This window comes from Bacillus rossius, assembly GCF_032445375.1.
Source record: "Bacillus rossius redtenbacheri isolate Brsri chromosome 9 unlocalized genomic scaffold, Brsri_v3 Brsri_v3_scf9_1, whole genome shotgun sequence".
NCBI lineage: Eukaryota > Metazoa > Arthropoda > Insecta > Phasmatodea > Bacillidae > Bacillus > Bacillus rossius.
The window spans coordinates 12522373-12544615 of record NW_026962012.1 but is presented as its reverse complement, the minus strand read 5'-3'; the positions used below and the strand labels follow the sequence as shown (position 1 = coordinate 12544615).

The following is a 22243-nucleotide window of genomic DNA, read 5'->3' as shown; positions in this document are numbered from 1 at the left end:
ACGAACCTTTCTTTTGTCACAAGGGGCTTAAAGAGAAGTTAGAGAGACTTTTGCATGGGTCACCCAAAATGTGTTCCCCTACAACAGCGTTTTTTACGGCAGTCTACCGGAATTTTACAGTTAAAGGTTTGGCTTTCAGTAGTACATATTAGGGTTACATTTGTGGTTCTCGGTGCTAGTTGATTTGCTAAGAACTTGCGGAACTGAGAAAAGCCTAATTTCCATCTGTTCCTTCAAATTGGTAAAAAAAAAAATTGGGGGGGTTAAATAAATGAGCAATGAAAAGCAATGAGGTGCAGTTTAAAATGATGCAGGTCATAGAAGATTAAATTTTTTTCATTGATTGGATTCTCTCTGAAATATAACTGCTTTTTGCTTTTAAAATCATGTTCAGTCTAATATTTATAGATTTTATTTTTTTGCGTTGTCTAATCAAAGTGTAGGAAAACAGCAGAAATTAACATGCCACTTTTCTTTTCTGTATAGTCAGGGTGGCGACCAACCGGGAAAACTGGGAAAACCGGGAAAAGTCAGGGAATTTTGCCAGCAGGGAAAAGTCATGGAAAAGTCAGGAAATTTTTCAAATAGTCAGGGAAAAAATTAAATCTTGTCTATTTCATAGTCTTTTTTAATTGTATGTATGGAATTATTAACTGAAATTCTGAATACTATAATTTATACGAAGTTTGACATTTTAATGAAGCCATTTTTGATGACGCGGGTCCATGAAAAACACTTTGCTGTGTTTGCGTTGCTGATAACAACTGGCTGGCGCGCACGCGCAAGCATTGTATTGCCACCATAGTAATTGTACGTGTACCAAATTATTCTATGCTTACTAGTTTTATAACTCATAGTACACCGATATGACAGAGATAGTTTTATTTTTGTTTCTCGTATTATTGGCAACTGTGGTACAAGTACACGAACGTTTTGGGATGAAAACGTGTGTGTTTTTTTTTTTGTTCCCAGTCATGTAGTGCTTCTCTACGTTTTATTTTTCAGATGTACTATTTATTTTATTTTGCTGTCCTCTTTGTGTAAACGTTTTGATTAGTGGTGTGTACAGGTTTTCAGTATTATTTAGTAAACTAGTCGGGCTTTGTTCTGAAGATAAAAAGGAGAGAATAGAAGTAGAAGACAAAGATGAAGAAAAAAAAACATGTGCGCGGGATCAGATATGAATGTGTGGGCTTGGGAAGAATATTGCCGTTGCTGAAAGCTAAGAGTAAAGGTGAATAATGAGTTAAAGTGTTTATTTGGTTATATTAAAATTTTTAGCCCTTTACTTTTATGGAGTAAACCATTTTTTAAATGAATTCCAATACAGGATAAGAAAAGTGAAAGGTAAATATTAAGAGTAGCTAATCATTAGACTTGCGCATAATAGTTCGCGACCGGGAGCGCTCCTTTAATGCTGGAATCACAATGCCCCGACGGCCCCGACACGACAGGCCCGACAAGTTCAATAGCCAATGAAATACAAGCTCGCCATGACATCAGCCCGACAAAATACGCACCCCGACGGCCCGCAAGGAATAGATTCTATTTCTAATTTCGTCGTGTCGGGCTGCCCGACAGAAAAGAAAACGGCAACGGAAAGGAAACAGTACAGAACTAAATTTCAAAAATATTTACCTACTTGGTAAATCTTTTTGCTTGAAAGTGAAATTTCGTTTTACGTGTGGGTGAATTGAAAAATTTGTAGCTTGCCTTAAGGCCTTTTCACAATACTACCGCGATGCGACACGATCTGGCAACGCGATGTAGCGAAGGCAGCGACGTAAATATATGTCGCCAGCTAGTGCACTTCATAATAGCGCGACGCGATCGCCATGCAGCTGGCGAAAAAAACCGAACCAGCCTGCACTCTGCTGGGGATATTTTATAACATGGTTGTAAACAAAAGTTTTTGGCGGTAATATTCAGATTGTTGTTATTATATTTGTACACTGACTGACTGGTAGAAGCATTTAATTATGGATAGGATCGCGAAGCCCATAATATATTTCTAACCAAGCATTATTTTTCTCCGTCTGATTACAATATTTGTTCCTAGAAACATCGTTCAAACACGGCTTTTTCTGAACTTCATCAATCAGACGCACTTCAAAACTCATTTAAATTGAACAAAATCCACGTGTTGTTTAGTAACATTACTTAGATGCATCAATACATCGTTTCTTAACTCTTGTTTTCAGTTCTTCTTCTTCTTTACCACAATCTTGTTTCTGATTGGCTGTTATTTCTGACGTCATTAGCGACATCGCCGAAGCGACGAAACAGCCTCGTCGCCAAGTGAGCTGTCGCCCATCGCGGGCGATGTAGTTGTGATTGGCTGGTTTGGTATGACGTCACGTCACATCGCGTCGCGGCATTGTGAAAAGAGCTTTAGTCTGTTTGTATAAACATAAACAGTTATAATCGTGTTTATGGTTAAAGACGTTAGTTTAGAATCCATCTTTTAACATTTCGTTTCTTTTTACTTCTTCGCACAGCTAACATCAGGAGTATTTTTCTTCCCCTCACTGACATATCTTTATCTTGTTTCCTTGTAACTATAATAAACTACTCTTTGTTTTACGAATCAACTTAACCTTACTTCGTATCGCAAACGACTAAATGTTTTTTTGCACTTCAACTGTCAATAATAAATAAAAGAGCCTACTTTGTTTTTAGCGCATTCTATAATGCATTTTAATTGAAGTATTTAGCTTGGCACGATTTGCCGAAGGCCAAATTGAAAATCGTCGGGTTATTTTTGTCGTGGTATTGTGACCCTACGCTTTTAAATCTGTCGTGCTGAGATGCTGCACGACAGTTTGTCGGGCCTGTCGTGTCGGACCCGTCGGGGCATTGTAATTCCAGCTTTAGTTCGCAGCTCCTTGGCGAACTAGGTCGCTCTTTTAGTTCGTTCGCTCCCATCTTGAATTCAAAGAAGACAGGTCACAGATAGTTCGTTCGCTTTGCTACCGCTACTGCAGGCGATCTTCTTTGTATGTTATAGTAGTTATTTTTTATAATGATCAGTGTTGTGAACGCTTAGATTATTATCCTTTTTTGGGTTATTATACATCAAATGAGTAAATAAAACAAAATTTTTACATAATTGGGTAAAATGGCGTATATAACAGTTCTGTTTTTAATCTTCACTTAACATACACTATAATCGAATTTTTTTTTAAGTGTTAAAAATATTCAACAAAAAATGTGTTATTATTTACAGGCAACAAAATTACGTACATTATTAAGAAAAAAGACCCATTACTCTTCTAATTTGTTACCTTACAATTAGACATAGAAAAACTAATCAAAACTCTTAAGTAAGATTGTTTGCTAATATTGCTTAAGAATGTGTATGTTCATTAGGACCTATATATAATTCACTAAATATTAGCAATTTCATCATCACTTAACATACACTATAATCGAAAAATTTTAATTTCCTAAAGCTATTATAGTCTGATTTTGGTTTGACATATATTTGTGTATGTTATCTGATAAGTTAATTAAAATGCAAAAATAAGAAGGTTTTACGCTTAAAAAAAATTTGATGAAATTGTTAGGCATGGTCAGGGAATAAAAATAATTGTCCTGGAAAAGTCAGGGAATTTATTCTTTATAGTTTGGTAGCCACCCTGATAGTGTATGTGTGCCTGGGTAAAGGAGGCGAACCCAGGAGTAAAGATAATGCCTGAGCTGTCAAGATAATCTCTGCAGCGACAGTTACTAAGCAATGGGGGTGGATGGGTGTGCATCCTGATGGGTAGTGTGTATTGTCAACCCAAAAAACGTCATTTTATGTCAGGTTAACCAAGGCCTCATTTCTTACATTTGTAGCTGATTTTTTTTTATACCAGATCAATACAAATTTTCTGTGCTATGTTTTAAACAAAACTAACCACTAGTGGCAGAGTGTTTTGCACTGTTTTGCAGACACATATAAAGCATTTTTGGACTTGGGTGTTAATATACTATTAATGTGACTTTGAGTTAACTGCTTTCTTTAGTAAATATTTGTGATGTTAAGCTAATGATGGTGATAATAACTGAAATCTTTCGGCATGATCAATAATGGTTATATTTTTCTAGCATTACTGAGTTGTTTGAAATTGATTTTTTCTCAGCATCGTCATCAAGTGCCACGAGCTCTGTGGCGAACATAGGCTCACCAAAGCCGGAGAAGCGGCAGGCCAACTCTCCGTTGCCTCCGCCCCCGGCCGGTAGCCCCGAGCTCCACGGAGGCTCCGACCGCAGGAGCGACGGTCGCCTGGACGTCGCGTTGGCCAAGAACTTGGAGGAGATGTACGCGAAGGTGATGAAGAAGAAGCGGGGAGCGGTGTCGGAAGGAGAGCCGATCGACATCGAGGGCCCTGCCTGCGGTCTGCCCCGCCAAGAGAGGCGGTCCGTGGACTCCGCGGACCACAAGGGGGACAGCGTGAGCTGCGCGTCGATGGACAGCCGCGACTCGGAATACCGGTCGCTGCAGGATGCGCAGCTGGCGGACACGGACTCCACCAGCAGCTCGGACCACAACCTGTCCCAGGAGTCCCGCCCGGTGTTCGAGCTGAACGTGCCTCACGACGGGCCGAGTGTTTCCGGCCATGAGGCGTTCGTGGAGCCCGGCTACGAAAGCCTGGGCCAGCCTCACAGCATCCTGTACAGCGACCCGGGCTACGAGCGGGTGTGTCGCCAGCCGTCGGACTGCGACCCCAACTACGAGGAGCTGCGCCCCCGTGCCGGCCGCGACGAGCCCGGCTACGTCAGCATCTCCGAGCAGAACCTCAGCCTCGCCGACTCCAGCCACCCTGCCCCGGCGGGCGCCGAATTTTACGATTGCCTCGGTACGTCGCTCTTTCCCGGCTACGAGAGAGTTCGTCCTCGTTCCGACATCGAGGTGGAACCGGACTACGCGAGCCTGGGGAGGAAGAGGTATTCCTGCCCCTTCAAAAGCAGCAATGACGATGGTAATGATTCCGGGGATCCGAACTACGAAAGTGTGTCAAACGAGATGCAGGACCCGAACTACAAAATGCTCAATCACGAAGACCCCAACTACGAGAGCGTGAACTACAGTGTCAACGTGGCAGCTGGTGAACCGCCGTACGAAAGACTGAATAATGAACCGAGGGACTCCGATATGGAAACTACGGCTTCAGATTATGAGAGAATGCACACGAGTCCTGCAGATGTTGCACAGGAGCCGAGGTCTGGGAAGCCGGAGACTCGAGATGCAGACTTCGCGGAGTGCACTAAACCCGTCTCTGAGCCTGGGTATGAAGTAGTGGGCAAAGTCAAGCAAGAGGTTAGTACAGATGCATCTGTTGTGAGTGAATCAAAGCCTAACATGTCTAGTGACTTGAACGCAAAAGTATAATAAGGCCTCTCAATGCTGTGTCTTCTATAATATTTTATAGTTTTGAGGAATTTCATAAGAATTAAAATAGGCATTAACATTTTTATACCAAAATTTCTCAATTTCTCATTAAAATTTATACTTAGGATAAGCTATTTATCATGTTATTTGGGGGGAGGGGGGATATTAAAATAAAATTAACAGTCAAATATATTTCACACCACTCCCATCTAAAAAAAAAAAAGCCCTATCGCCACAGCCTACAGGCATAGGTAGATTTCGAAGTACCTATTTATTGTAGAAATATTTTGGAAAATTCTAGAAACTTCTGTAACATGTTAAGAACTTAATGTACATAATATATTTTTATTCTCCAATATTACAAATATTTTTAACTCAATGTATCCAGTATTCAATAGTTTACAACGTAAATTGAAGAGCTTTAATATTATATGCCAACTAAGGTAATTATTAATTTTTTGACCTTAAAACACTATTTTTTATCCCTTGCACCAATAATGTGGTTAAATAAAAATTTTCTTTTCACCAAGGTTTAAGATAATGTTAGGATGGTTTAAAATAAATTCAAAAGAAATAAGTAGTAAGAAATTTTGAATTGTTTAAAATTTCAACTCATGTTTTTATGGTAATAATAAGTTTCATCAAAAGCTGTTTCAGCCAAAGTTTTAGATAAAGTTTAGGATTAATACAATAAATTAAAACGGATATGATTGTATATCTATTCAAAAAAAGTAATGATTATTTTTTACTTTCAAACCTTGTCATTTCCACCCCTTGCAGTAATGGTTGGGTAAACAACAGTTCTTTTAAGAATATTTTTAGTCAATATTTAGACAGTTAAACAAAAATAAGAATGGATTCCATAGTGAACCAGGTTGGGAAGTTTTACTTATTTTCTCATTCCAGCCGCAGGTATTTTTTCAACCCCTTGCAGTAATATGTTATGATTTATTTTTAAAAATTCCTTTTTTCAACCCCTTGCAGTAATGGTTCGTCTAATCCAAAATTGTTTCAGACAAACATTTTTGGTATTACTTCTACAAGTTATAATACATTCAAATGGATGTGATATTTTCCGTATTACGGGAGCCACAGCGATTTTTCTGTTTTTCAAAAAAACCTTCCCCATTTCTACTTCTTTAGTCAGATATCGCTCATTAACGAATTCGACCGAGATATTCCAGTACTAGATTTTAGGTATCAGTTCAGAAGTGAATTGTGAAAAATTGCGACAGTTATCGTATCCACAAAAAAGTTACATATAAAACTCAAAAGTGTGTGTGTGTGTATATATATGTATGTGTGTATATACATATATATATATATATATATATATATATATATATATATATATATATATATATATATATACATATACATATACACACACATATATATATACATATATATACACACATATATATATATACATATATATACATATATACATGTATAAACATATACATATATAAACTTTTGAGTTGAGGATGGTTTTGGGTACCATGGTAACGGCTTCAATTGGTAATATTTCTTTGAAATCTACCTAAACTTGGTTTTTGTGCAGGCATTGTGAACTACTATATACAAAACTTTGAATTGGGAAATAATTCATGTAATATAATATTTTCATCCCAGTTTTTGACTGAACTATTTACATATATTACTGTGAAACAGTAACACTGTTATTTAATTAATGTTATTGAATAATTTTCTTTTAAACAGCTTGATGTTTATTTATAATATCTTTATTTTTTATCTGCTTAAATTTTTCAAGCAGTTGTTTGTTAAATACATATTCAAAATATTTTATGTAAGTAAAGGATAGTACATAACTTCTCTTTACTTGATACCAATATTGATACTACTATGTTCTCATAACACTTGACTTTTGTTTTTGATACTTGGTTTTTCTGGAAGCAGTACTTTTATGACATCAAGATCTAAAAATTTTCAACGGTTGTGTTGGCAGCATTGGCTGTTAAATTACGGCTACCTTATCTTGAGTATGAATTACATTATTGCAGATCTTTTTAAAATTTTCAGTGGAGTACACTTATAAAATATGATGAGAGATTATGTAAAATAGTATTAATGAAAGTACTTTATAGCAATAATTTTTAGTGCTATAGCATTTATTAGCATTTCTAAATTTTTTGAGCATTTCAAGATTCATGGCTGTTTTGATATGTTTCTCAGACAAGTACGATACTTTTTTTTTTCTTTCCAGTAATATTAGTATCACGGAAAATGATGCAACTTAATTTCAGTGTTCTTGAATGGACAAAAACAGAGTTTATTTGGTCCATTTTGAACATATGTTGAAAAGCTAATTTGCATTAAGGTTTATTTTATTTCAGGTTTGGAAGAAAACTGGTTTTCTTAGGAGTGAGTTAGCACACCAAAAGTTTTGGCCTCTAATTGCGGGTTAATTACTGCTTCAGGAAAAATGTTTACTTCTTATTAGTTATTGGTAATTGTTTTGCCAATGTTTGATTTTACACTTTAGGATTTTAAGTAATGAATAAATTAACAATTGTTGTGTTCTCCATCATTGACAAGCTAAATAACAATCTCGGAAATGCCATTTTAAACTCTAAATTAACCATTTGCATTATTAAGTTAGGGTTATAAATTGTTTTGTAGATTAGGGTCAGAATTTATAGAGTTTGTATTTTTCCTGATATGTGAGCACTAATTCACATTTCTTAATAACTAATAGGGGTTAGAAGCTTAGCAAAAGTCGAAGTCGAATCGAAGCTTGCAGATTTCGATTAAAAGTTAAAACCAAGAATTTTCTTTGAAGAAATCATCAATGACTTGGCTTTTGGCTTCATTCAACACTGGCATAATGATGATAGACGTAAATAAGTATTTTATTTATTGTAGTAAAATAGAGTTCAGAGTCATATTTTAATTTTTAGCTTCAAAAGCAAACATATTTCATGAAGGTTTGAAAAAGTGACATGATTTATGAATTAACAAAACCAGCACGTTTGCATAATTTTTTTTTTGAGCACTGAGAAATCTATTAATAAGTATTAACAGAAAGATTTGTTTTATCCCACACACATTAGAGCAATACAACAATTACTTATAGTTAAGCATGTGCAAATATTCAAATTTTTGAATACGAATAATAAACTACTTGTATTCGATTCGACCTTGAATACTATGTGAAGGTAGAAACTAGAGTTTGGGCAAGATAGCGATATACTTTAGGAATGTATTTTATCTATGCACTATAAATTTTAGTTGTTATTTAGTAGCCAGTGAAAGTGTTCATTACAAAACATACATTTATAATATTTTGTAATATATTTAAATTTAATATTGATGCATGTTCAGCAACAATTGTATTTATTTTATTTTATTTACTATTATTACATTATCGGTAAATGTTAATATTCAGCTGTTTAAATGTAATCAAAATTATTATTTTAATTGTAATTGAGTATTTATGGAGATGATTCAAAACAGTAACTGAGATGCTGATTGGTCAGTTAGTCATGTAATTCATTACTGCTTTGATTGTATTTTGTTTATGAAATTCATCAATAGGCTTTTTGATAGTGGAAATTTTTGATTGGAATAAGGTGTCTAGTTAGAGACACGATAGGAATAAGACGTTTTGAGTGTGAGTTCCTGATATTTCAATCATCAACGTGCGAATATTAATTGAAATTGTCTATTTCGTTAATGAAAGACTACTACGAAATGTTGAGATATGGTTATTCAAATATGGCAACAAAGAAATAATATTTTTTATGAATTTTAATTCTTTGATGATCATCAGAAGCGTCTAAGTCATCAAGAATGATTCCTATCATCGTCGATAAAATATTTAATTGAAGAATAATATTATACAATGTATACTGAATCCAGATTATGCAGAAGAAGTAATTCATATAAAATCATTCCGCAACAGACGTACAGCTTAAGAAGAAGTGAAGACAAATTGATACTGAACTAATGCAAATGGTATTTCAAGAAGAGGCCCAAAAGCAACTTGGCTAGGAAGTTCACGAACATGATGGCCCAGCTGATCGTAGATGAGCCAGCGTAGTTCAGGTGCAGTTACAGTATAGCTTTATTGGTGCTCAAGCCAATGTAGTAGTATAACTATACATCAGATGAACAATGTATTTAGTACAAGATGAAATTATGATTGCACTTGAAAACTTGCAATTAGCAGTAATACAGTTTTGAATCATCAATTTTTTTTTTTGTTTTTAAAAATTTAATTGACTGTCATATGTTGTTTTTCAATATCTATACCTTAGAATCAATCGGTGGTGAACACATAACTCCACATACTAATACGAGCTTAAAGTTATTTACTTGCTTTAAATATAATTAAAGTACTCATTTTGCTTCATTTATAGTTTACTTGTTGTTTAACCTAGTGGTCCAGCTCACTACAAATAAAATTAATTCTATCGATTTGAGTAAATACATGATAGTAAATATGCCATTTAGTAGGATGGTTGTGTTCATTTTGCAGACTTATTCTCTAATTCTAATGGTACAATGCAGAAATTCTTTCAGCACCGGAAACAAAATTTATAGTTTTAAATTAAAGTATTTCTTCATTAGTATGTTTAAAGAAAAGCACACCAGGCTACAGCTCTGAAGGTCACCAGTTAAATAAATTATGGTTTAGTTAAGATGTAGGCATATTTATTGAAAGGCAAGGGTTTATGGTTCGCCAGAACGCAACCTCAAATCATGTTTGCCCATAACCAGTGACATGTGGGTTATATCAATGGTTAGCTAATTGCTGTGATGCTTTGCAGTATGTGAGGGCTGAAGTGGCTTCGAGATGCGCTGGCATGCCCGAGAAGACAGTTCCAAAGCGACTATGCCCGGAAGCAGTTTTGCGATAATGCCAACTGGCCAACTGTTTTATTTCAGTTTTGACATACACATGCGCACTTGTATTTTCATGTGCTCTGTTGTAAATATTACACCTTGTATTTGAAGAAAATTTATCCCTATTTCAATTAGCAGCCGGTTAAGCTCATTCACGTGCCGAAGCAGAGTTCCAGAGCTGATGGTGAGAAAATGCAAGGGTTGAGTTTGCTCCGTCTTGAGGCACGTACCTTAATTTGGTCTTGCTATAACTGTGACGAGTTATTTGATCTTTTCAACGTAAACGTTTCTTCAGTGGATATCCTGTATAAAAATACTTTGGACTTCAATAAGGTGGGATGTTGAACGTTTTAAAAGTTTATTTCTATTATTATGCACTAGACACAATTATTAGTCGTAAGATCATTATGTAATGTAGTGTTGCAGGGTTTATGCAGGCTCCAAGGGTTTTTTTATAATGTGTTCAGTACGAACCATCCATATTTTTGTGAATAAGCCTTTCACAAGATATTTAGTTGAATGTTTGTTCAGCGAATATGGTGCAGACTAACTCGATACTCGACAATACTGCGTTGAAATGCTGCGTACCATTAGGGGTGTTACTGTTCCTGTCACTCCGGCCACTCCAGGGTGTCAGAGCTGTGGCTTATCAAACGATGGATGGAGATCACGCGGGCTGCCAACAAAGTTTGTAATATTGTGCGATTGTGAGAAAATTTACTTCTTGGTCACTGACATTCAGTTGCTAAATAATATTTAAAGAAGATGAAATTATTTATTGTTCTGAGAGAATAAAATATAATACTAAGGAAAGTTGCATATGAGACTGGTGGGAAAAATATTTAAGTACTAGTAGTACATAGTTGTACAGCTTTTTGAGGGCAAAACCAAACTATTTGAGAATTGAAAACAGACTCTGTGTGTTAATGAAAGACTGCAGTTATAGTGTGTAGTTTGAACAGAAACGTATTAAAAGCCGTAGCTTTGGCTAAGTTACAGCTACAGGAAGAGTTATGAAAATTTTATTGTGCGACTTATTCTAAACGATAAGTATTTTAGTCTCTGAATGTAATTCATGGGCATGTGGAATACAGAAGGTGCTCAGTGCCAACACATGATCTTGATAGTTGTGCACGAGGTAGCACACGTGTCGGCAGAGCTGCGTACTCGCGTGTTCGGGTAACGGCAGTTGTTGTCCTGGCAACGACGCAGGAGAGGAAGGCCAAAAGACTAGGCTTCATCTTGTGCTTCCTTGCACCGTCTGGCTGGTCTTGAACCCACTTGCTGTATTGCAGTTGTGAGACATGTAGACCCTGCAATCTGCTAGGAATGTTAGTGGCTTTTCCTCAACAAGTGTGCAGAAAGAAATTCTGCAGCTGTTTTTAAATATGCACTTTTTTTTTAAAGAGTTAGTTTGGCATGAATTTTGGTTAACAACGATACATAAACACAAACACTGTAGCTTTGTCATATGCAGAAGCACTGAATAATAAATATTACCATTTTGACATATCCACTTTTTCCAGAAAGGCATATTTCAGTTGTTACGTGTAATTCAGATAGAGTTAGCCACCGCACTGTCGAGAAACCTTGTGAAGAGTCAAGAACAGTTTCTGCTGCAAGCCACTCCAGTCATACCATTTCAACATTGTCTATGCAGAAAAGTGGAATTTTAAGTTACACCTCGGATTGTATATCGAGAATAGAATTGCAGTACTAGAGTGCTCCACTTTGTGTTTGTAATTTCTTAGCTTTGGAGTGTACATGCAAATGTAAATAACTGGAAAAAGTGGCCTTTAATTTTTTAATTGTTTGCAACTGTTAATCTGCAATAGAAATATAATTTTGAACTGTTGCCTGCATGTTGTATGAAATGTTAATGATGATGTTTTATGGACCATGGTACTTTAAAATAGTAGCTTTTTTGTCACTAAAGTGCCATGGCTTAAAAGTTTTCTATGAATTACACTGTCTGTTCTGTTGGAATGAGTACTTTTATACTATGGAAACATGATATGTGGCATTTAGAATAAATCTGCGTAAGTATTAAAATGTAATAATAATATTGGGCATGTGTAATGTACCTAATATTAGGATATTTTGTAAGTATTTTACTATAAAAATGTACAGTTCAATATTTTTTGAATGTGTGTTTGTTGGTGTATCAGATGATGTGCAGATATGTATGTTTTAATAATGGTTTGTTTCCTGTTTAGATACATCACATGCTGCATATGACTGACGAGGGTTAGCTTGATTTGCAAGTAGGAAAGTTAACCTGTTTTCAGACAGTTCTTGGCAGCTAAATTTGTAATTGTATTTGCTTTATTCAAAAGCCAAATATATTTTTTGGAATATAATGCTATTTAAAGATTAAAACATAATATCTTTTATGTTAATTTTGGCCTAAACTAAATTTGTACCATTTGTTCACATATGATAAAAAAAAGTAAATTTTTTTTTTTCATAGCTTAGAATATTAGCTTATTTTTGTAGTGCATAATACCAAAGATTAATCTTAAACCCTACTTTGCAAGATGAAATATTCTCGTCATTTTTTTGTTTGAGTTTTACTTTCATGAAATGTTGAATTTTTTTATGAAGCATGTAATGTTTAAATTAAATGGGCAGAATGATATTTGGCTTCAGCAAATACATTAGCTGCCTAATTATATAATAAGTGATGTGATGATTTATGTTGTCCTGACAGCTCACAAATCAGTTAAAACTCTTGTAGGAGTTAGTGTGATTGTACCTCATACTCCCTCTCTTATATGGACAATACACACAAGACACAACCACTTAGCTTGCTATGGAACTAACTATCCTTTATGAGCACAGCTGTTGTTTGAATGCTACTTACAGTAATGTAAGTGAACAATGACATTTTCTATGAAAATAACATTTATTTGAACTGAGTATGTATATTTAATGCATTAGCTGTAACTACACATGCACCAAATCACAACATTCATTATTCACTTGTTTGAGAACATATAACTTGTGAATGAGAAATGATGATGTCATTTTAACAATGGTTAAAAGATAAATTTGTATTGTGTGCCAAATGTTAACATGCAAATTTTCAGTTTATCAATTGTGCAGACTTTGGCCTGTGAAAGAGAAACATCTAGTTTATCGTAGCACGTAAACAATAAAAATAATAGATGTTTGTAATGATAAATTAATGAATTTTGACCGGTCTATTTCAGATGATGCATTATAAATTTGGCACTTAAGTACAAATCAGCACTAAACCAAGAGCGTTACGCAGAAGGGCAAAGCCGGCACAGGCTGTCTCCCGGGATATCGTGCATGCTGCCTGCAGCAATGACAGTACAGTGCACTCCCGATTATCCGCCAAATTAAGTGGCAGGGCCACCGCGGATAGTGAAAATCGCGGATAATCCGTAAAAGAGCCGAAAATGGGAAACAAAAATGGAAACATTAATTTCAACTTAAAAACCTAAACATTTATGTACAGTAAAAGTTACAATTAACAGTAAAAATTTTAAATGATGCTAACATTGTAATATTTTACTGAATAATTATCATAAAATACATTTCAGTAATGTAAACATAAAAGTGCTTAACGATACGACTAGAAACAAAGTGCGACAGAGACAAAAATAGCAACGCATGCCAGCCTACTGCAAGAGTTCCGAGAAGGCCTGTGGCGTTTTACTGTATACAGCACGCAATACATTCGTCAGTAGAGTTCAAATTTACTCACTTGTAATAAAATACAGATTTACATATGTTATGTATTATTTCGTAGCATGCGCGGATAATAGGGAGTTTACTGTAGTTAGTTCTAGCTCATCTGCTAGCAACAAAATCAAAGGCGCACACGGTACACTCTAGTGCCATTAAATGTAACTTCAAGCGGTTTTCGGGAATCCTGTGTGAACATGGGCAGCCAGGGCAGTTCAGTTACTTCATTCATTATTGGCAGCACTGCTAGTCTTTCGTATCTTGAACTCTACACTCAGCGCTCACTAACAACTAGCTTTCTTCTAAATTAACCCATGACAGCATGAAACAGCAAGTGGTATTTAAAACAAGTTACGAATTTGCTCAGGAGAAACAGTATTATGCATTTATAGTTTGACAGAAACAGCTTGTTTCATGTAGGTAAGACGAACATTGAGTGAAATATTGCTGTTATGTACAGAATGTCATTGTTATATTGCCTTTTGTGTACTAAAAATGTTTGCTTTGTATGAAGTATGTAGTATTTATCAACTAAATAAAGGAAGAGTTTTTCAACAATCATGTAGTTGTCTGTAAAGGCAGTACATCACATATCTTTTTATATTAATCTTTTAATAGTGCTCGTTTGAAATATTTTGTATTGTGTGTAAACATAACTGTTCATCACGATGATTAAGAGGGTGATATAAACTAAGACGAAATTTTTGCAATACAAGTGTTGTTTAACAGTGTGTGCTTTTGTTATAGACGTATTTATTTTTATAAATAAAATGTATTTATTTATTGTTAAAGTTATCTTTTTAATATACATTTTGTACTAATAAAACTGAAAAAATTTTAATTATGTTTTACTATTTACGAGCAATTAATTTTCTTGTACACAATTTTTGTAAATAAGGATTTGCAATTTTTTATGTCACTTAAGTGGTGCCTACGATTGGGTTACTGTATAATACGTACTAATTTTATTTCTATATTATTTGTGCCAATTTTTGTACATTTATGTTTTTTTTTCTCAAATAATATGATATTACCTATTTAGTATTTTTTAATTATAAATAACCTATACCTACAGAACTTTCATTTGCATGTAATTTAAGCTCCCACTTGTTTTGAACTGAACACTGCGCAATCAGCTGGCATGAATGTGTGCTGTGTCATTCAGCGAGATGTTTCTGCAGCAGCTAACAGTACACATGTTCCTGTTCAATGCCAAGGTGGTTTCATACATTTACTGTCCAATTAAAGTGATTTTTTAAATGGTTCCCATTAAAACCAAACCATTTAAATTTCTGGCCTTTGCAAAAAATATTATGGATTACACTACTTAATCTTTACGGAAAAATTATATATAAGAGTGAATAAGAAAGATATATGTTTTACAAAGAGAGTTAAAGAAACTAACAAAAAGTTATTGGCAACAATTTCTTAGTATCCCCTCTGCAATTTTTCAGTGGTTACTTTACCACAAACAGTTGTAGAGAATTTATACGCAAGTACAGGAACGTTTTTCAAGGAGTCGTAAAGTCGTAAAGGAAAAACATTTCTTCCTTATAACGTTTTCCTGCTTATAATATCAATTTAACACTTGTCAGTGTTTCAATTTGTGTACATACATAGCATGATGAGTCTGTTGGTAAAACGTTCAATGTTAAAACCACTAAGGGGTACACTCGATGCTCGAACTGCTTAACTAAGCCTACAATTTTTCAACTTCAGCATTGCTTCCAGCTTCTGTTTCATTCGTCTGAAGACACACTGCCACATTTCTGTAAATTTGTCTCACGATTCATGACGAATGACATTTAGAGTGGGAATGCCATTTCCAATTCCTTCGCCACTTGAAAATGTCTTTGAGATTCCTACCTACGAATGAAATAAATTAAATTCTTTATCAGCAATAGAATTTTTTTTTTTGCAATTGCGGAATAGTTGGCAAACTCTAATATTGGAGGACTACTTGTGTACATCTGAAAATACACTAGAATGGCAATGCATGGAAGGATTTTTTTTCTCAATGCAAGGGTGTCTACAGACATGCTGTGAACGTTACGTACCATCAATATATCAAATACACAGCGTTGGCTAGCATTAACATGTGTGTAGCACTGGTGTTTTGGAACACTTACTTTTTGTTTTTACATACAATCCTATTTGAACAATCTACATCTATGGTATAGGAGTAATTGTAAACAAAAACATATGTAAAGTGTAAAAAACCTTTTAACATATTAAACTTCACAGATGGAATAAGTTTTGGAATAGTTAGGTTTTTAACTTTTTTTTTAATTTATTGAATTTCAGAAAGTAAACTTTATAAGCAGAAAATGTGCCATTCGTGAAACATTATGTACAGGAAATATATAAATTAATACTTTATAAGCAGAAACATGACAGGGTTTTTCTGTTACATTTTATTTTTAGCACAGAAGTTCTAGGGACAGTATATTTTTCTGACTAGAGCCATCTGACTTCAGTCATACCTACTTATATATGTATGCATGTCACATACTTCCTCACTCACTTGCATCGAACCCTGTTTTATTTTATAACTTTACTAGCTAGTAACCTGCAGCTTTGCTCATGCAACTTCAGGGTAGGGTACTGCTGATATTTAACTATTTTAAGAAACGTATGGAATTAATTCCAAACATTTTTATGAAAGAAATAGACACAATAAATTCTCAGGTGTATCAAGTATTTGATTCTTAACAAAACTAGTTAATAATGATAATTTATAAAATGGTAATGTGTAAGCCTTTTTTTAAAATTTTAGTATAGATTAAGTATGTGATTTTATAATTCCATTTTTAGTGTGTTTGAGGATATAACTACTATACCTTGATCAAATCATACTTTCTTTTCATTTCAAGAGGTAGCCAATTAATAAACTTACGAAACACACAACTGTTTCATTTAATTTAAGATTTTGTATCATTTACATTTACAATTTAATTTATTTTGATTATAGCTATGCCTACAATAATGAAATAATTTCAAGTTATCACAGATGCAATTATTAAAAAATAGAGCGTGTGTAACTCAGTACATGTGATAGAAGTGAAACTTCTTTGGCATTTAAAATCTCGACTCGTAAGTCGGTAAGTGTATCGCAAGGAGTAAAATGGCAGAAAGAGAAAAAGAGAGAAAAAGAACATTTTTCTAAATAAACATGAATTATCAAAATTATTACTCATTTCAAAATAACTGCTCCGGATGTCAGTAATTATTGAACAGTCAATAATGATTAATTAACAATAAATACTACTCACTGTAGAAATACTCAAACAATAATTATTTTCTTTTAGAAAATATCAATGCTAAGACTGATTATAATAAATTGGTTTTAAAGTAAATTTTATATTGTGTATAGGTTAGATGTGATCGAGCATTCTAATAGACTGATTTTGTAGTTAGGCAAATTTATTGTCTAGCATAGTAGTTGATTCTTAGCTATGCTTAGAATTACTTAAACAGAATATTTAAAATTTTCACCCTTCTTTATGTGAAAATAAAAAACTACAGATTTAGTAAACATTATATATATATATATATATATATATATATATATATATATATATATATATATATGTGTGTGTGTGTGTGTGTGTGTGTGTGTGTGTATGTATGTGTATATGTATGTATGTATATTGAAATAGCATTTTTTCCCCTGAAGCTCTACGCACCGTGTAAGTGCCCGGGCAGACGGTGACAGTACATCGCCGTAGCGGTGACGAGAGAGTTATGACAATGGGATCTCTGCTCCAGGGCCGGCGCGTCCATATAGGCGAACTAGACAACCGCCCAGGGCGCCAAGTAGCTGGGGGCGGCGCAGCACGACACATAACAGCTGATGTAATATGTTTAACGATTATTGAAACTAAATGAAAATGGAATTTTGTAACAGTTTTGAATGTTTATATTGATATAAGTAATAATTTAAAGTCCACGGTGACCTGTTTATGATTTGTAATAAGTAAAGTAAAAAAAAATACACAAGCCTGCTTACATTTGATTGTTGACAAAATCTTAGGCTTACGTGATGATGTAATTTGAGGCAAGGAAAAATGTTTTCGGGTGTTGCCCCGGTGGGGGGGGGGGGGGGCGGGCAATTAAATTAATTCGTCTAGGGCGCCAATTTATCTTGCACCGGCCCTGCTCTGCTCGCAGTCATAACTCAGCCGTCGATGCCAGTGCAGTGGCAGATTCATAAGGGGGGGGGGGGGGGGCGCAGGGGGCACGCACCCCCCCCCCCCCTTGACCGGGGCAGCCCAGCACCAAGCATGGTTCTTGACAAGGGGAGGGCGCTCACCCGGCGCCTCTTCGTGTATGTACTGTGCTGCGCTCTGCCGGGAGTCTGCGCAACCACGTCGCGAGCAGGGCTAGAGCACCCGGCGCCTCTTCGTGTGTGTACTGTGCTGCGCTCTGCCGGGAGTCTGCGCAACCACGTCGCGAGCAGGGCTAGAGCACCCGGCGCCTCTTCGTGTGTGTACTGTGCTGCGCTCTGCCGAGAGTCTGCGCAACCACGTCGCGAGCAGGGCGAGAGCACCCGGCGCCTCCTCGTGTGTGTACTGTGCTGCGCTCTGCCGAGAGTCTGCGCAACCACGTCGCGAGCAGGGCGAGAGCACCCGGCGCCTCCTCGTGTCTGTACTGTGCTGCGCTCTGCCGGGAGTCTGCGCAACCACGTCGCGAGCAGGGCGAGAGCACCCGGCGCCTCCTCGTGTCTGTACTGTGCTGCGCTCTGCCGGGAGTCTGCGCAACCACGTCGCGAGCAGGGCGAGAGCACCCGGCGCCTCGTCGTGTCTGTACTGTGCTGCGCTCTGCCGGGAGTCTGCGCAACCACGTCGCGAGCAGGGCGAGAGCACCCGGCGCCTCCTCGTGTCTGTACTGTGCTGCGCTCTGCCGGGAGTCTGCGCAACCACGTCGCGAGCAGGGCGAGAGCACCCGGCGCCTCCTCGTGTGTGTACTGTGCTGCGCTCTGCCGGGAGTTGCCGCAACCACGTCGCGAGCAGGGCGAGAGCACCCGGCGCCTCTTCGTGTGTGTACTGTGCTGCGCTCTGCCGGGAGTCTGCGCAACCACGTCGCGAGCAGGGCGAGAGCACCCGGCGCCTCCTCGTGTGTGTACTGTGCTGCGCTCTGCCGAGAGTCTGCGCAACCACGTCGCGAGCAGGGCGAGAGCACCCGGCGCCTCCTCGTGTATGTACTGTGCTGCGCTCTGCCGGGAGTTGCCGCAACCACGTCGCGAGCAGGGCGAGAGCACCCGGCGCCTCCTCGTGTCTGTACTGTGCTGCGCTCTGCCGGGAGTCTGCGCAACCACGTCGCGAGCAGGGCGAGAGCACCCGGCGCCTCGTCGTGTCTACTGTGCTGCGCTCTGCCGGGAGTCTGCGCAACCACGTCGCGAGCAGGGCGAGAGCACCCGGCGCCTCCTCGTGTGTGTACTGTGCTGCGCTCTGCCGGGAGTCTGCGCAACCACGTCGCGAGCAGGGCGAGAGCACCCGGCGCCTCGTCGTGTCTACTGTGCTGCGCTCTGCCGGGAGTCTGCGCAACCACGTCGCGAGCAGGGCGAGAGCACCCGGCGCCTCCTCGTGTGTGTACTGTGCTGCGCTCTGCCGAGAGTCTGCGCAACCACGTCGCGAGCAGGGCGAGAGCACCCGGCGCCGCGACACTGTCCTACCGGCGGCGCGGAAGTCGTGTCGGCGCGGAAGACCGTATCGTCTGCCCTCCAGCTCCCAGGTGAGACTCGCGGTTTCTTCTGCTCCTTGTACCTCGTGCACGCGGTCAGGGCTAGCTGCTGCCTTTCGGAAGATATTGTCAATACGGATGTCTTTATGGAATAATTTGTTTTAAAACTGCCGTTCTTTCGTAAATTTAAATAAATAAACTTGGGAGTAACTTTTACATATGATGAGAATTAATACATTTTATAAATCATAAATAAACAATTCATTTGGTAATTTGAATGTACGAGTTCGAATAAGCAAGCATACTTTTACATACTCACGTGTATAAATATAAGTAAGATTGCTTAATTATGCAAAAACAAATTATATTCACTATCATAATACAGTGTATTGTCAGGGCTGGCGCGTCCATACAGGCGAACGAGGCAACCGCCTAGGGCGCCAAGTAGCTGGGGGCGGCGCAGCACGACACATAACAGCTAATATGATATGTTTAACGATTATTGAAACTAGATGAAATTGGATTTTTGTAACAGTTTGGAATGTTTATATTGATATAAGTAATTATTTAAAGTCCACGGTGACCTTTTTATGATTTGTAATAAGTAAAAAAGTAAAAAAAAACACAAGCCTGCTTACATTTGATTGTTGACAAAATCTTAGGCTTACGTGATGTATTTTGAGGCAAGGATAAATTTTTTTTGGGGTGTCCGGCCCCGAGAGGGGGGGGGGGGGTGGGGCATTTTAGGTTTTTCGCCTAGGATGCCATTTTACTTTGCACCGGCCCTGTTTATTTTACGCAGAAGTATGGGTTGTGGTTGGTAAGCAAATGTGTTGTTATACCAGTAGATGGTTAACATATCTGATTTATTGTACGCGCATTCGCTATTCCCAGCTGAAAGGGAATCTTTTCATGACCTTTGATATTATGAATTATATCTTTCTGAGATACAATAAAAACACATTTCAGATATTTGCTCGTTAAAATTAATTGCTGCACTTGACAGTTCTCAATTAATTATTTGAATGTGACACCGCCATTTTTTTAAAAAATACAGATTTTATGATTTAATCATTCTATGATTTAATTATATCATTGCCGATATTTTTAATATATTACATAATAAAATTTTTCCAACGTTTTTGCAGCCTGTAAAATATCAGTATATTATATATGTAACTGAAATTTTTTGTTGCTTGTGCAAAAACCAAGCAGAATTGTGCGAAATTGTAGAACTAGTCTTAGAAAATTTTACTAAAAATATGTCATTGTGTCATGTTTTATAATTATTGGTAAAATTTATTCACTAAAATACCTACCAATTCACGATTGGAAAAATATTCTGGTCTGCAATTTCTGCGTTTGCCCTAAATATATATGTTTCTTACTACGTAGTACCGTGAACGAAACCTTTAGTTTTTAAAGCAAAGGAAAAAGTAAACAAATACGAATTCATTAGTGTTTTTGTCGTTAAGCATGCCGAGGTTTCACCAAAACATAAGCGAATGTATCACTGATGCACAGGGGCGTAGCCAGGGGGGGGGGGAGTTAGGGTTTCAACCCCCCCCCCCCCCTTAGTATCAAATCTTTAATTAATTTCTTATTCATCACTCAAAAAAATTTCATATTAAAATTAATAAAATTTTTACCATTACAATATTTAAATTTAAGTACCAAAAACTGCTAAAATAGCACTATTTTACACCATAAAATCCAAATTTTCCCGGCGTGGACCCCCAGACCCCCCGCTTTAATACGGGGGTGGGGGGCCATGCTTCTTAACACCCCCCATACACAAATCCTGGCTACGCCACTGCTGATGCATGCTTGCTAGACGTCAGTTGTCATTGCCCGTCACGCATACAGTCTCTCCCTGGCAGAGCGCCTGACATTCTCGGGTGCTTCGCTAGAATTCTACTTTCTGTATGTTTCGCCACTTGTCCAACTTATTATGCTGGGCCTAGAGACTTGTTTGTTATGCATGCATCGAGGCAGGTGAAACCAATATTGTGTCTAAATTATATATATTTTAAAAAGTTTGTGCGTGAAGTACACGCGCGACAAAGTAAAACTTCTTGCTTACTATTGTATTAGGTATAGGAAATATAATTCTCTTTGGAGGTCACAGACAGAAAAAAAATGCTAGTATGCGAGTGTTAAATTATGCCATTGCACAATATGCACGTATGCAAGTGTGCACGTATTCAAGAGGCATGCCAGTATACTGAGTCATTTCTACCTCTCACTTGTTGTCTCCTCCTCTTCCGGTTCCCCCACCATGTACTTAACTATGTCCCTCTTGCGATCGGTATTTTCGTAACGCTAAAAAATTATAGCCCCCTCAGCAAAGAAGTTTCACATCAAAAAAATTGTTTTAATACCGAGGCTATTACAAAAAACGTCGGAGAACTTATTTTGTTGACGTCGTTCAAACCAGGAAATAAACAACAGTTTGCTTAATATTAATTCGAGTTGTGTCCAGGCCTGTTAGTGCCCTCGCTTATGCCGGAAGGCATATTGTGAGGTGACTTAGACGCTAAATTATGCCCAACCTTACATTTAAAAACATCAGGCAAATTTTACCTGGGATTCTAACTGAGA

The 22243-nt window shown here is 37.3% G+C and overlaps 2 protein-coding genes across 2 annotated transcripts in view; both read left to right on the top strand.

Annotated features, from left to right (window-relative positions):
- The window catches only part of LOC134542741 (uncharacterized), a 41479-nt gene extending 26490 nt beyond the window's left edge, over positions 1–14989 (top strand). The window contains exons 9-10 of the mRNA XM_063387239.1: positions 4128–5305; positions 7735–14989. Coding sequence (XP_063243309.1) covers positions 4128–5305; positions 7735–7806 — 1250 coding nt within the window. The 3' untranslated portion in view covers positions 7807–14989. The remainder of the gene's footprint in view (positions 1–4127; positions 5306–7734) is intronic.
- A 4550-nt stretch (positions 14990–19539) lies between these two features.
- Positions 19540–22243, top strand: part of LOC134542558 (uncharacterized) — a 237757-nt gene continuing 235053 nt past the window's right edge. Inside the window, exon 1 of the mRNA XM_063386920.1 lies at positions 19540–19693. The gene's annotated coding sequence lies outside the window, so the exon portion shown is untranslated. The remainder of the gene's footprint in view (positions 19694–22243) is intronic.